General features: G+C 33.1%; 2 protein-coding genes across 2 annotated transcripts; one reads left to right on the top strand and one right to left on the bottom strand.

Moving 5' to 3' along the window:
* LOC143593481 (E4 SUMO-protein ligase PIAL2-like) lies at positions 1-4,687 on the bottom strand. The gene is made up of 17 exons (XM_077073099.1): positions 4,483-4,687; positions 3,657-3,729; positions 3,421-3,486; positions 3,245-3,310; positions 3,055-3,155; positions 2,896-2,947; positions 2,737-2,808; positions 2,581-2,648; positions 2,443-2,491; positions 2,262-2,346; positions 2,049-2,150; positions 1,916-1,967; positions 1,796-1,847; positions 1,582-1,698; positions 893-1,492; positions 522-816; positions 1-434 (listed from the first exon to the last, which is right to left on the bottom strand). Exons 1-17 carry the CDS (start codon positions 4,665-4,667, stop codon positions 145-147), a joined length of 2,325 nt encoding a protein of 774 aa, XP_076929214.1. The 5' UTR covers positions 4,668-4,687; the 3' UTR covers positions 1-144.
* Positions 4,688-7,651: 2,964 nt separating this feature from the next.
* Positions 7,652-11,945, top strand: LOC143593475 (uncharacterized). The gene is made up of 7 exons (XM_077073095.1): positions 7,652-7,713; positions 8,817-9,128; positions 9,524-9,676; positions 9,778-10,085; positions 10,724-10,883; positions 10,981-11,310; positions 11,417-11,945. Exons 1-7 carry the CDS (start codon positions 7,662-7,664, stop codon positions 11,917-11,919), a joined length of 1,818 nt encoding a protein of 605 aa, XP_076929210.1. The 5' UTR covers positions 7,652-7,661; the 3' UTR covers positions 11,920-11,945.
* Positions 11,946-16,714: the final 4,769 nt, after the last annotated feature.

The following is a 16,714-nucleotide window of genomic DNA, read 5'->3' as shown; positions in this document are numbered from 1 at the left end:
CATTTTAAATGTTTACAAAAATCTGAATAAATTTATTAAAAAGTTAGAGTCACCCTAATTATGCATACAACTCTGGATGATACCTACATGTCTTTAAATAAACATTAAACAATAATATCACAGTACATGGTGACTTAACTACTTTCACTTATCAGAACCTTGACCGCCAGCCATATTAGTATCTGAACCCGAACCTGGGCTGCTTCCTTCCGCTTGAGGTCTCGGGTTATTAGCCATTAACGATTGTAAATGAGGCGGAAGGAACGGTCTGGGAGTGTTCATAACAGGTGGTGGTCTAGCAGCTTGAACCGGTTGACTTGGTTGAATTATGGACTGCTTTCTTACAGCTTCAGTGTATTGCCACCCTGAAAGGCTTCCTCGCATACGACCCGTTGGCCTTTGCGTTTCCTCGCCCAATGCGTTTACCGAACTCCCTATATCCATATTCCATATTAAGTTATTAACTAACATGTATCTTTAATTTTTATTTATTTAATGTTAGAAAGTATGTTAATTGTTACCTCTTTGGTCTGCTGTTACTGCAACTGGTAAAGATGACGGCCCGGATGTCTGAATATGGGAAGTTGCTTGCTGATGTAATGGATACGTGGGAGATTGACTACTTGCAACCCGAACGTGAGGATAAGGTTGACCAGATGATCGAACCGGAAATTGACTTTGTTGGTTCGAGTTGAAACGGTCTGTTGGAAGAATATGCCAGCTGCCATTTGTTGGCTGAGGTGAGGGTGAACGACGGATTTGAGGGAGTGTTTGACTTTGACTTTGACTTGGGAGAAGCAAATGATTAGGTTGACCCTGATGAAAAACAAATGGAAATTAAAAAAATGAATAAAATTAGGGAAATAAATAGAAAATTAGAAAATAGTCATACCTGAGAATTCATGTGCTGATGTGGATAAGACGTTGAGATATTTTGTTGTCGGTCAGCATCGACCGGTCTTGCAGAAGCCGGAGCTGGAAGTGCCTGAATGGCATTTGGTATTCTTGTTATCCAGGAGGCAGGTGTCGGGTACCTTGCATGGCCGTTACCATTATTACTTGAGATTTCAATCTGTTGTGACTGCATAGTATTAGCAACAGGTACTTGACTTTGACTTTGACCGGGACTCAAGGAGTTGAAACTGTGCTGCCTTTGAATAGTATTATTAGTCGTTTCAGTTCCATGTGTTGATGAATAAAAATCCCTCCAAAACCCGTCTTCCATATGTGGTGCGACATTTTCATTCATTAAAGATTCGCCAGCCGGCGAAGGCTTTTTGTCAGCATCCATATCAGTTTCATCTATCTCGTAATCATCTACAGTAAGGTCCATAATATCATCCACATTTAGGGCAACAGTTTCTTGGTTCGAAGGCGGTGCATCGTTGGGTTTTTCTGTAGTCTCGTTACTGATATTTCCAGTGCCGGCTTGCCACGAACCATCGCTTGATATTTCCACAAAATAAACATCTTCTGCAACCTCTTTCAAGATCTATATAATAATAATAATAATAATAATAATAATAATAATAATAATAATAAATAAATAAATAAACGGAATATGTATGCATGTTGACTTGCCTTGACCATGCTTTGGTCAATCCTAATGTCAGGGACGTTTACTGATTGGTTACAATGGGGACAACGCCACAGTGGTGTTCTTGAGTTCATTCCCATGTAATTGTTGTAATCAAAGCACTTAGATAAAAAAAATCAAGGAAATTAGGATATCATATAACAACATTAAAAATTGAAAAAATCGAAACTTTTTGATGATGTGGCGTGGAGAATTTACCTGAAGATGTTTACATGTATGCCCTTTGACAGGGATATTGATAAGACTAAAACTGTGTAAAAATACGAACAATAATCAGATCACAGAAATTTCATTATTGGATGTTTATGAGTTATATACCTTATGGGGCACTTTAGTGATACCCTAGATGGTCCTTCAACTATCTCATTATCTATCATCAAAAGAAAAACATATTAGCCAAGAAAAGGATAAAAATGGTTTTAAAAAAATCATAAATAAACGTGTAGTTAACCTGGATCAGATTGAGTAGCAATGGGTGGAACATAATCAGGAATGGAAGGAAAAGTAGGGTTTGCAACCACACTCATGAAGCCAATAACTATTATATATCTCCCTATATAGAATCAAATAAAATGTCAAGTGGCGGTAGTCGAGCATTAAAATTATTTTAGAAAATCAAGAAATTATGTTAAAATAATAATAATAATAATAATAATGAGATTACAGTTAAATTGGCCCACTACTTGAAGAAGATTGCTTCCATATTTAAGCATATGCGAGACAGGTGTCGGCATCTGTGGTCCAGGATCCTAATGAGAAAATTTAAGAACCAAAAACATGTTAGTGTTCACCGGTCACCGCAACCACATCATAGTACAAGCCATGCAGCAGTCTGTAGAACAAACCTTGTAAATAACAGTCCTTTTATCGACCCCTACTCCGTTCAATAAAAAACTACAAATTAAAACAAATGAATAACAGATTAGCCCGATGCAAACACATATGTATATTCTTCAGTGAAAAAAAAAACAGTTAGTGCATACTTGGCTTGCTGAGGAGTTATGAGACATGACGATGTCTCTATATTATCTGTTTGAGCAACAAATAAATACTGCAAGAAAATTGGTTCAACCAAAAAAAAGTGAGATTCGTAGTCAAGATGAGAATATAGAACACAATTTAATATGGTAAATGCTTACTATCTTTTCATCAGGAGATGTTCTTGAACTCTTGGATATATAAAGATCGGTCATATATGAATCATAACCTGGCTATATAATATCAACAAAACATACATTTAGATCACGGGTTTACAAGATAACTTTTTTTCAAATAAAATAAAAACTGAACGTTAATACCTTCGTCTCGAAAATAGCAAATATTTCACCCATTTTCATTCCTGGATAGAACCTGAAAGTAGACATCTTCCAATGTAAATTCCGAATTTTGGAACCAAAACTTCATTAAAATAATAATAATAATAATAATAAAATAATAAAAGATGATAATATTAATACCTTGACATAATTGTGGAGATGGTGGGATGTAAGCTACTCTCCTTGTTCTTCACATGAGAATTTAAATCATCAACACTAACACTGCAGAAACGGCTTTGCATCTACAATATGCAGACAAATCCTTTTATAAGAAGGATGTGGTAAAAAGATGAAAACGAATGAGTGTTAAAACTTAAAACCGTCCACGAACCTCTTTTGAAAGAACATAAAGTTCTTCTTTTGCCTTCTCACTGAACCATCCATTACTACACGCACTCTATAAAAACAAATAAAATACATCAAATAGAAAAGCCAGCAGATGTGAAAAAAAAAATCAAGATTTCTTTATTTATCAACCTTCCTTATTTTAGAAAGAGATTTGAGTACCTTTACAGAGATCATAAGTACCATAACAGCTGCTTGTGAAGAGAGATCGCTTTTCCGCTGACATACCTATTCGATGCAGCAAAAGGACGGTTATAAAAGTGAAAAGATAACGTTAAATAGTAAATGGAATTATTCATATAATCATAGATTCATAGATAACATCATAACTTGTGGAAGTAAAACAACATTAAACTTATGAAACGAAGCTTTTGATATTCGTATAGAAAGAAAGTAACCTGATTTAACAAATAAGGTAAATCTGGAGCTCGGCCTGGGACTTCGTTATTAGAAACAGCATAATCAATGCCTCTGTAATTGTCATCATTTAGTCAGTATGATGAATTAAACAAAAGAATCAAGATTCATTAAACAAGATCTAGAAATCGAAGAAATTTATATGATTAACATAATAAAGGATCTAGAAAACTATCAGAGTCATAAACTTGTGTAATACATATAGCATAAGTCGCATCTCGATTATATATCCAACAATTAAAGATGGTTTTTTAGCTTCTTCAAATAAGCTAAAAAACCATCTTTAAATAAGCTTCTTCAAATTAGCTTATATAAGCTCATAAGCATAAGCTTAAAAACCTAAACCAAACACTAAGTTAGCTTATTTTGTAAAAAAAAAAGCTATAAGCTTTGTTAAAAAAGCTAGGCCAAACACCCCCTAAATTTTCACCAAACGAACATAAACAAAGACGATTAACTGTTCCTGTTCATTTAAAGTTATATGAACGAATACGAACTCGTTTACAGGCCTACTTATGACTTCTGTCTCTTACATTGCATAAGACAATCAGTTAATTAATGCTCATTACACTAATCACTTCATCAATATCACAAAATCAGCTATATATATATATATATATATATATATATATATATATATATATCTCTAACACAGCTCAACACTCAACTAATCACACTACATTCAAAACCTAGGGTTTCAAACAAACACAACAATAACCACAAACTCAACTAAATAACAATTTACACAGTAAGCATTCCAGCTAACAGAAGCATATAACTTAATAATAATAATAATAATAAGTAAACCTAGCGAGAGATAAACAGAGGTTGCAAAACTCAGCATTATCGGAGCGTGCATCGCCGCGAACGTGAGCGAGTAGGCGGCTAGTCACGGCGGAGATGCGGAACGCGTTGACGTACGCCGGCGAGAGTGTGTGTCCGGTGGTCATGTCCGCCGGTCCGGACACCGGTCTAGCCACGGCTACGGTCATGGTGTCAAGAGTTTTGAGTTTAAAGTTTTGAAGTATTAAATTGTATAGTTTTAAATTTGAATTTTGAACTTACATTTTAGGAAACGAGAGTTAAATTACATTTTTGTCCTTTATTGGTACTTCGTTCCATGGTTGTCTTTTACCTTTAAAAATTTAAGGGAGCGTACTTTATGTTTTTAGCTTAAAAACGTTTGTGGGGTTCGTCTTTTTCATTAACGGACGGTTAAAGTTATAAGTGTGTCATGCACATGAGATTAGAGATGAGTAAATGACATCAAAACCAGTACCGTCGATACCGACTCAGTACCAACTTTTTTTGGTTTTGGGATCGGTACAGTACCGGTTTCGCGGTTCGATGTGGTACTGGTATTTTAATGCTTTTTGATTTGGGTAACGTATCAGTACGGTGTCAATCTCATCCATACATGAGAGTGAATTCGTCTTTATAGTACTATTTTAGAATAATCAGACCCGATAAGCTATACTATAAATATAGTTTCAGCCCGATAGATAATTAGGCCCATGACAAGAGGTCCAGCCCATAATAAAGAATTGGCCGATAGATTTTGATGTTTTTTAGTTGGATTTAAATGTCTTGATTGTATATAATCTCTTGTATCACTCCTAAGTTCTAACTTGTGGATTGTAATGTCTTAGGTAAAGTTCCGAAATTGGAAGGTGGATTGCGATCAAGTACTCGATACAATACATGATCTTGAAACTTGAAACTTGAAACGGTTAAGCTTTTGTAAATTTTCGCAAATGATTATAGTGTTTTGAATTAAACAAAAGAACTTAAAAACTTTTGTCAAGTCGGGGATCGTACACATGCATTAACATACGACCTTTGAGACTTTTGAAAATACAAACGTTACAAATTAGGTGTGATGCGTGTATATTGACGACTATGCAAGTTCCAAGTCAACAACCAATTCTTGTCTTTCTCCCCTTTACCCCTTACGAGTACAAGTACGAGTAAAGCATGCCTACAAATATCACATGATTATGAATGTTAGGAATAAATTATTGTTGCAATTTGTTTTTAATACACACAAAAACAAAATGTGTTGCATATAAAAACAAAAGGTGAAAACATACCAAATAATTATTTAACTATGCCCAAATAAAAAAAAAACTCATAAATTATCGTGATTTACTTGCTTAATGTTAAGCTTTGAGCTTTTAATTATTCAATGGCCTAATATTTAGGTGGTTTGTGTCTCGGTTCACCTTTTTAACGCTTTTTATCGTAATTTATTTTTACAAAGATTACGCCTTTAATCTTCATAACTAATAGTGTTACAAATAATATTATGTAACGCGCAGAAGACCACTGTTACGATTGTGTAGGTAGACCAACTTCTATGTAAATTTTTCTTTCTAAAATACTCATGACTATCAAAGATTTGTGTGTGCCGGTATGTGAATTAAAAGCATTCTTTTTGTTGAATCGTGGAACTTGCTAAATCATAAGAGTTTATATGTTGTGTAGGGTCCAACACTCCAACCTTAAATCTATGTGGTTCAAGATTAATGCACCACTTAAACTAAGTCGTTGCCTCATTTCAGTTCAAACTAAAAGATATAATAATATTTAATAGATGACTCTTATTTTGTCTATACATGTTTCTAACTTTCTATTTCATGGGGATACTGTTATAACTTGAAAGATATAATACTAGACATGTTTGGAAGATTTAAAACATTTATTTAACTTATAAGTTGTTGAAAGAAAATACGTTTAAAGCTAAAACTCTGTAAATATTTACTGAGGAGATTAATTCCAACAAACACATGAAAATTAGAATTGTTAAAATACAGTAACCCTTAAAAATGTGGTGCAAGAGCTTATAGCTTCAATAACTCAAATTTTTCACACCAATATGTTTGCTTATCAACTAAAGATAGATTACTTACAAAATTGATTTCAAACCAATTTATACTGATCTTTTATATAAGGAATGCAAAGAAAGTAAACATTATTTTTATTATTTTAATGACTAAAGAATAAAGTCTGGTTACATAGGGTAACCCAATGATAAAAGACAACCTCATACGTTTGTGATGCAATAAAACCCGGTTAAAATCAAATTCAAGCTTAAAACTGCTTTCATCGCAAATCTAACGATGGTAATGAAATCCAAATCCAATGGGAAAACCTGAAACCCAACATAATTGGGACGGGTTTGAGATTCGTTTTGAAATTTTTGTGGGTTTGGGACGTGTTTAAGATTTCTAATATATCTGATTACCTGATAACATATACTCATTTACCCGATTATATACCCAATATAAGTTTTTATACTATATATATAGTATATTTTAAATCTATTACTTGCCGAAACTTGTTTATGGTAATTATATATGACATATTTAACTTTATGATAACTGCTTTTTGTAATCGACTAGTTATATGTTTGTCAAAACTCGATAGAAACCCGATAGAAATTTTATCAAAACCTGAAACCCGACGGGTAATTACTCGATTAAAACTCGACGGAATTAAAATGAACTTTAATAATCAGATATGAGTTTAGAAAAATCTAAACCCGACCCATTACTACCCTACCCAAATCTTTATTTTCACACCAACAAGTTACAACCCATTGATTTGAGTATAATAAGATTACACAAAGGAAATATTATGCACATAATAAACATATAACATAACATAAAATAACATTAAAAGTGTAAATGACAATTACACCCTCAACCTTATTTTCTTCAGATTAGTGGACCCCACCAACCATTTCACCGGAATATTCCTACCGGCAACACCCACCAACATACTCTCGGTCACTTTTCCCGAAAACTATAAATACTCCTCATTATTTCTCTGCCCTAACCCAGCCGCAACCACTTTCTCTTTCTCTCTCTAAAACCCCCAATTCACTCCTCCCATCCGTTTCCAATATTATTATTAATTCTTATTATTATTAATTCTTATTATCCCAAAATGGTCAAACTTCAGTCATCAGTCACAGATCGAAGATAATGGAGCTGTCGGAGCGTCAAATTTGCAGAAGCTCATTTTGTAAAGATAAAGGTGTTGTTTATATAATTAATTATAATTAGCTTAACTGAGATCTGTTTCTTTTTAAAAATTTGATCTTTATATTATAGGTGTTGTTATGTTTTTAACCTAGTGGTGATATAAATTGGGGGAATTGATTAGGGTTTTGATTGAATTGGAATTTGTAACAGCTCAAGTAAACCCGTGCCGGGATATTGCCCCCTTTACCCCCGATGGATTGCCCGTCCAGAAACTCACGGTTTCGCTTTCACCCGACGAACTGCCCGCTCAGGTGAAACACGTCTCGGTAGAGAAGGTTTTCACCCCTGTTAAGACGGCTTCGTTCTTGTGCTCAACCGATGTGTCCCACATCGGTTGACGTGGAGAACGAAGCCTTGGTATAAGGGGTGGAAACCTTCTCTTCCGAGATGTGTCTCGCCTGGGCGGGCAGTTCGACGGGTGGAAGCAAAACCGTGAGTTTCTGGACGGGCAATCCATTGGGGGTAAAGCGGGCAATATCCGGCACGGGTTTACTTGAGCTGTTACAAATGGTATTAGAGTTAGGGGTCGGAACGGTGTGTCAACGAGGATGCTTGGCTCACTAAGGGGATGCAGATGTAATTTGTAAGTCCCGCGTTTGTTGAGAGGGAGAACGAAGCCTTCCTTATAAGGAGGTGGAATACCAAGACGTGTTTTGCGTAGGTGAACAGTTCGTCGGGTGAAGATAAAACGGAACAATATTTTGGCACGTTACAATAACTGTACTTGTGATATCTTGTTATGTAGTTTGTTGGCCAATAGGGAAGACATGCATTTGTTCTGTACTTGTGTAACTAATGGTAGACGAGGTGTCTCTGTGTTACTTAAATTGATGAGGGACGAGGGCTTATTATGTAAAGAAGAATGATTTTGTTATGTACCATTTGTTATTTGATCGCGGTTGAAGTTGGTTAATGTTAATAGTTTAAAATGTAGCGATGAGTGGTTTGTTGCTTTAGTGTTTGTTTGTTGCAGTTCTGTAATCTGTACTGTAATATATTTGGTTAAAAAATACAACATTGTCATATGTGTGTATTGATTTGTAACTTTATCTTCAGATTTTGTATTTATCTAATGTTGGTTCTAATTCTTTGTAGACGATAACTGTAACATAAATGGTTCAAAACCAGCTTTCTGGAACAAGATGTCTGACGACGACTTCTACAAAAAGGCGGAACAATTAACAAGCTTTCACAACGAAGAGGCGTTTGTCGACCATGACATGAATTCTGTGCCAGAGGTTAAGGAATTACAACGGAAGTCCGGGAAAGCAGCCAGAAGTAATGTAAACGGTTCTAGAAGATCGCGGGTAGCACACATGGAAGCTTCTATGAACGTAACAGGATTAGTTGATGTTAATGATCTATCCAAGGATCTTGGTTCTTATCCTGGCAAATACAACATTGCAGGTAAAGTCGGTACTTTGTGAATTATTAAATATAGAAATCACCTTAAATGTATCATAAATTGTATACGACATGCTGATGTGTACATTGTTCCTCGTTATGCATTTAGTAGCTTAATGTAAAATGTCGATATGACCATAAAAGATGTCAACTATATTTGGTTCCCAATAAGACGGTGGTGCGTACGTTTAACATGTTTCTTTTTTTAATTCTATTCACCTTTTTCTCATGTTATTAAGAACGATAATTCTTTTTTAAGAGCTAGCATATAGCTGATGTTAATCATAAAGTATACATCAGCAGCAACTTCAAATAGCGGCGCTATATTATTATTATTTTTTATTATTTTTTTATTATGATATTATTCCTCTGATTCTGCTGACTTTTTATGATTACAGATAAGACACAGGCATTTAAACAGAAGACATCTGTCTCCGGTAAACGAAGTGAAAAAAGAAATGGCAAACTTCATAAGAGCAAAAGTGATACTTTTTCTATAAAAGCTGGTTTGTCAAGCTTCAGCTCATCCGCTAGTGGAAATAACGCTCTTGGTCCGTTTTTTTCTTCTTTTTTTATTTTGTCAATAAGTTATTCCATATTATTAATCAAGTTGACATATTTAACTTATTTCTGTTATTGAATCGGTGGACAGGAATATACGGTTCGAAACATGATATCTGTGATTTTGCAAAGCGTGTAGATGAGATATCATTGAATGAGCTGCTTGATGGGAGTTATAAGTGTCCCGACTCCATCAAGGTCAAAGAAAAGTCAACGGAAGCTTTAAATGGAAGTATTTTGCTATCGGTTAGAGAAGCTTCTTCAGTCCTTCACCTCCAAAAGCCTGCTCAAACCTCGGTGCCAGCTGTCGATGCTATTTATAATAATGCATCTGTAACAAACTCTAGCTCGAACGATGGTAATAAAGGAGAAGCAACAGACTCGTCTCCTTGTAACAAGGTTAGTTATATGTAGGATTAGGATCATGTGAGAACTATTTTGAAATTGAGAACTTTGAGAACCATTTTGGATCACAAAAAAAACTCTTTTTAAAAAAAATTATAAAACAAAAAAAAGCGAAAATAAAAAATGTAAAAAAACCAAAAATTTTTATTTTTCATCCCGGTTTCATAAAGAAAATAAAAAAAAAATTAAAAAAACAATATCAGTTTAGCAAAATTATACATATATGTAAAATACATATTTTTTAATTTTATACATGTTATTCTTTATACACATATGTACAGTTAAGATAAATGATAATGTACATATGTGTACATTATGTAAATCGAGATTAAATAAAAATATACATATTTGTATAATTAAGGTTTTTTTTTATGAAACTGGGATGAAAAATAAAAAAAATTTGGTTATTTTACTTTTTAAAAATTTTCGCTTTTTTTGTTTTATAATTTTTTGTAAATTTTTTTAAAGGGTTGTTTTTGTGGCTCAAAATGGTTCTCAAAGTTCTCAATTTTCAAAGGGTTCTCTTAGGATCCTCACCCTATATATGTATATGTATATGTATATGTATATGTTCTTGCTTAAAAAGGGAACTTGTCTACTTAAAAGTTGCTTTATTATTTGGTTTATTGAAGGTGGAAGGTTCTCTCGCGGGCCCCGCTGATCATCATGCAAATATACTTCAGTTTCCATTGTTGGAACCGAAAGACGTTTTGGACCGTTTAGCTCTTGTTCCTCACAAGGATGTTGATCTTATGCTTCTTGACAGTATGAAGCCTACCTCATCCTCAAAAGGTAATCTTTATATTTATACGCGTTTATAACTTTATCCGTATTTAGATACTTAATATTAAATGTCTAATACGTTGTTAACGTTTGGTAATAATGACAGTACATAATGGTGGTAGTTTACCAACATTTTCTTGGTCACATGTCTCCGGAGGCCATTTTAAAGTCAACCCTGATTTGGTCAAGTCAACACCGAGTAAAAGTACGTGTCAAAGTAGATGGGTCAAAATGGGCAAGTCAACCACTTCTTTAGGGGTCACCACTACTTATCTTGAAGACTTTCAGTCTCTGACTTATAATCAAAGCCTCGTTCCATTAAAAAGTCAGCTGCCCGGGTCAACCCAAAAGGAAAAATCTCCTCTGGTATCAACTTCTGACCGAGTAGTAACCGCTGCACCTTCTGGGCCCCACACCACAGCTTCCAAAACCCCAGGTAAACGTTCTTATATATCGCGGTTTTTTGTTTTTATCGATGATATGATTATATTATATTACCGTTTATGCTAAAAGGCGACTTTTTTTTACTTGTTCTTTTACAGCTGTGCATTCTGCAGGGGTCTTATTAGCTGCTCAAACATTGTGCAACATTGCAGCCAAATTCCGTAAGCAAGGCCAATACGGGCTTGCCAGCTGGCAAAAGAAATCATCCCAAAAATCTATAAGGTCCAGCAAGTTAACATCAGACGAGAAGCTCGAAAAGGCATTATTCACCATCCCGAGTTCAAGATCCGTGGGACCCACCAGCCTCATCAACCGTTCAGACGACGCAAAGTCAAACATTTCAAAGAAGCTTAAACCGTCGGTCAACGACCCCGCCAAAGGGCAGTACCAATGGTCAACCGTTACACCTCAGTCAATCCGATCGTCATCGTCTCCAAATAAAATTTTTAAAAATGCACATCATGAAAGTAGCAGCAGCCCGATGAAGAGATCGATCGCAACGCAGCATGCAAAGTTACCAAATAAGCCTCCGAAGCTCAGAAAACTCGTGCCGATGGAGTGGAAAAGCCGTGGTGACCATAAAGGTAATGCGAAGTACTAAAAGTTCAATTCTTTTGGTTAATTATGTTGTTAGTTTGAATTATGTTGATGTATATAGTTTTAGAGTTTGTAGTACAGAAAAGTTTCCCTTGTTGGGTCCATAATGCTTTGTTGTAATTATGTAACAGAAGGGATAAAAAGATTCGTTTTTTTTCTTTCGTTTTCTGGTTTTATTGACCGTTTAAATCATGTTTGAATCGAAGCTTGGACATGTTCATCGGGGGGGGGGGGGGGGGGGGGGGGCTCAAACGGGTGAATTTATACGACGTATACAATTTTCAAACGAAAAATGGTCAATTTACACTGTTGTGCAAAAAAACAGGGGGGGCTGCTAAAGAAGCTTCGCCCATGATTGCTTCCTGTGTTTTTTTACACTAAAAACGCTTCGTATAAAACCATTGATCACATCATTTTAAAGTTAAGATTGATTTGGTTATAGCCTAATGGGAAAGTTGATAAAAATGTTGCAACGATAATAGAAGTATAGAACAACCTTCATTGTTAAAGAATGAGTTTTTAATTTTATTTATACTTTATTATTTTGGAAAAAAAAAAAAGTGTTTACGCCGCTATAAAAAAAATGTGTTAGTTCGTTAATCGTTGGAGAGTTGTATATATACGTGATCGAGTTAATGAAATGAGTAGCTATGATTGACGAGTTCCTTTCTCTTTAATTCGTTCTCCGATTTTACAGCCAACCTTTTTTATATAGTCTAAAATAACCAAAACGTATGTAATCAAAACCGAACAATTACAAAAGTTTTAAGAACTAAAACACGTGTTAAAGATTAATTTTGATTAGTAACTGAACCAAATTATTCTCACTGCTTAAATACACAAGCCAATAACAACATTTAGTTGCTTTCTAGTTAAACCTTAACCAACTACCCTACTCAATTGTCAATAACCATGCATATATTTACCCCTTTTTTTATAATATCTAGATTATATTTTTCTAAACCATAAACAATGAAAAATTGTTTTTTTTTCTCTTTTTTATATATCAGAATAGAGGTGATTTGGTGTTTAAACAGTTTTTAGTGAGATACATACTTTGGGAAACTTTCACAATTGATTGTATAAACAACAAAGAAAGCAAGTCTATATATATGTAAGACACAACTCATAATAATTATTATGTTGGTTGCCTTACAATAAATATAGCATTGATAATTGTAACAAAAATAGTTTTAATTATTTAACTTTATTTTTCTAATAATTAAATATTAGTTTTTAATGGCGTTATGAATCATGTTCAATGCATAACCACTTTGAAAGAAAAACGATGAGAATCGCATAGTATACTTGCACGTGTTATTTTGAAATTTTAATGAGAATGAGAAAGAGTGTGTGACAAACATTTAGTAGTTTGCATAACCGTTTTATGTATTAATTTAATCATCTAAATTATTATTGTTTATTTTTTTGCTAATAATCACATATTATCTTTGCTATGGCATATGACCCATGTTCAATTCATAACCACTTCAAAATAAGAAAATACGAGAATTGCATACTACACTTGAACGTACTATTAATTTTATGATTTAACGAGAGCGAGAAAGAGTGTGTTACAGACGTTTAGTAGTTTATAATCGTTTTATGTTTATAATAAATGTATTTCCTATATTATTATTATTATTATTATTATTATTATTATTATTATTATTATTATTTAATTTTTTTTGGAAAGGAAGTAACGGGTAAGACAATGACTACATAACAAAACTTGGGTGTTCTCTTGACTTTATTACACTACTTTTCTTTTTATCTTTATTCAAAAATCAAGAAAATGACATCCATTTGATTATTAAACAAGTAATAATTTGAATATACGTGTATTTATTTTCTATTTTCAATATAAGAAACATGCATCTTATGGGCTATCTACCATGAGTCCATGACCACATCACTTAACTCAAATTACTTTAGAAATGATTTATAATATATAGACTTATTTTTATCTACGAAGTCATAACATTTAATTATTTACTAACAAACTAAAGATGGTCTATTGGCGTTGTGCTATCATAATTCTGTATTTGGTGGTTGTATTTATATTGTTGTTTTTTATATTGTAACAATCAGTCTCTCATACCAATCAATATTTTATGCTAAAATCAACAATAAAGAGAGAACAATTTAATTTAATTCTTTAATTCCCAAACCGCTTGTAACAAGAAGCGATTGATTATGAAAATTACTAAACCGAACTACCTATGCTATTGTCACTCATAACTTAGTAAAAATAAAGGTGTGCTGGTTTGAAGGTTTAATTTTAATTCTTGATTAAAACGTTAAACCAACACACCTTTATCTTTACTAAGTTATGAGTGACCATAGCATAGGTAGTTCGGTTTAGTAATTTTCATAAATCGGTCGCTTCTTGTTACAAATGATTTGGTTATTATAGTTATCAGGAAAGACAATTTAGTTATTTCGGTTAACTACATCTTCTTACTTCTAGGTGTAACCCTAATAAAATGAAATCATGTTGATTTACAAAAGTAGAATTAGATAAGTAATATCCCATTTATAAAAGTTATAACAAATTTTTCATACAATATACACTTATATAAAAATAATTATAGTTGATATGAACTCTGTGATCATTGATGTGGGAGCATCTGGTTCGTTTAGCCGAACTGACCCGACCGAACGGTGACCCATGAGGAAGAATATTTGGAGTGTTGGACAAGATAGCTTGTTTGAATTCAAGATTAAAAAGATCTTATATTATTTTTCAAAATTGAAACCTGGTTTCTCTCTTTTCCGTTTGTTTTAAGTTAGGATCTATCGTTTATGTTTTGTTTTACATAGTTTTGAAGATTGGTTATCGTAAAAAACATTGTTCTTGAATCTTTCGACTTGTTTCTAACCATTCGATTAGATTAAATCTATGAATACACTATGAGTTTCTTGAGCCATTTAAGTATTACCGTGGATTCAATATCACTGCTCAACTATTCATACACACAGAACCGTACCCGATCAATGAAATTAAACTATTAAATTTACTTTTTTTTTATATTTATTTTGTAATTACTCAAATTTTCTTGTGAAAGCTACCAATACATAGACTCATAATTTTATTTACTCCTTAAAATGTAACCCGTGTTTATTGGGAGTGGGTCAAATTTTGACTTAAAATGGGCCTTAGAAGGTGATGCAAACAGGATCTTCTAGAATGACACCTACTTTTTTTGGGATGTTACCTTTAATTCGATTTTAATATTATTTAATAATTTATCTTTATGAAAAACTTGTAATTAAAAGTAATGCAAACAAAAAACAAAAATTTTATGCTATTAATATTATATGTTATTGCATTTCTTATTTGAAAGATCATGTTCTTAAGTTCTTTAATACAAAGTTATCACACACTTATATAATATCACATGATTAATTGATGCATCTTGATGATTCATATATAGTCCTCTAAGTTCTAACACCCATCATACCCTCTTCATAAAGAGACCGATAGCTAATGTGAAAGAAAGAGTAACAGGCGGGAAAAACATAGACAGAGAGACTTGGGAAAATACGGTAATTGTGGGAGGGGTGAAGAGAGTGGTCGTTTATAGAGTTTCTTTCGGACAAGCTAACCTGAGGGTTAAGGGAGCTCGAAATGTACAAGAATATATAAGGTCACATAAATACATCAAATATATGTCTACGTGATAATACATCAAGGACTTGTTATTATGATGTATATAAGATCTCCACACTCTAATGAGGGTATTTTTGCCTTGTTTTTTCTATACATATAATGATAAAATATATTTGTCTTAATTCTTTATATTTTAAAAACTATATTATGAAATCTAGTATTTTGTTTCCTTTAATTTTAAGGTAATATTGATATATTAATATATGACATTCTTAAAAGACCGGTGCATCAATAACATTAATAACAGTGCGTCTAACTCATGCATCCTTGGTATACGACACGTCTAACAAATACTATGTGTGTGTAAGTAAATAATAAGCTTATATACTTTCATGTACATAACAAATAAAACCAAAATGGCATTACAAAATTCTTAAATTAATCTATAACCAAGCTAAGACACGTATAAACATATTTACATATACACATGTACTTTTTATGTACTACAAATACATTATGTATTTTATAGGTGGGAATCATGTGCACATTGAAACAAACGGACATCTCCACTTATGTTTTATAAATGTTCATACAAGTTACAAAAGTCATAATACAATACATACATAAACATAATTTTCCAACGAACCAAGTTATAAGGTACCGTAATTATTTCCAACTTCTTGAGTAGTATTTTTCTTAATACCCGGTCAAATAATGTGACATCAGCTACAAAGTGGAATATTCCTTGTTACTATACATTAAATATCGTTTTAATAATGTAACTATAACATAAGATAAATATCAGAGTCTAGCGTTGTAAAAGTATTTTTGATTATTTTAATATCTTTGTTGTTGCTTTAAATATATGTATTTTTTTTGTTTCGGTACCATCGAAAACACCGAATGACTTTGTGTCAACTCGTTACCGTAACGTTTGGATTTACTGATCGGGGTAAACATAACTGAAACTAAAAGAATTCATGTAGACTCGGTGTTTCAACATTTGGGTTTTACCGTGTATACCAATTTCCGAATGCATGTTAATGCACCGTCGTAACACGACGCATACAAAACTAGTTAAAAATAAATGATGATGTCTTTTTCTCTCATTTTGTTTAGTTGAGAACTAAGAACTTATTATATTAAGCATGCAAGACCCAACAACAACTAATTGAACAGTATCAAT

The sequence above is a fragment of the Bidens hawaiensis genome, unplaced genomic scaffold (genome assembly GCF_021521415.1).
Source record: "Bidens hawaiensis isolate Kalapana, Puna unplaced genomic scaffold, B.hawaiensis_p1.1 tig00042255_1, whole genome shotgun sequence".
Classification (NCBI taxonomy): domain Eukaryota; kingdom Viridiplantae; phylum Streptophyta; class Magnoliopsida; order Asterales; family Asteraceae; genus Bidens; species Bidens hawaiensis.
The sequence above is the reverse complement of the archived record's forward strand: the minus strand, read 5'-3'. Positions and strand labels throughout refer to the sequence as shown.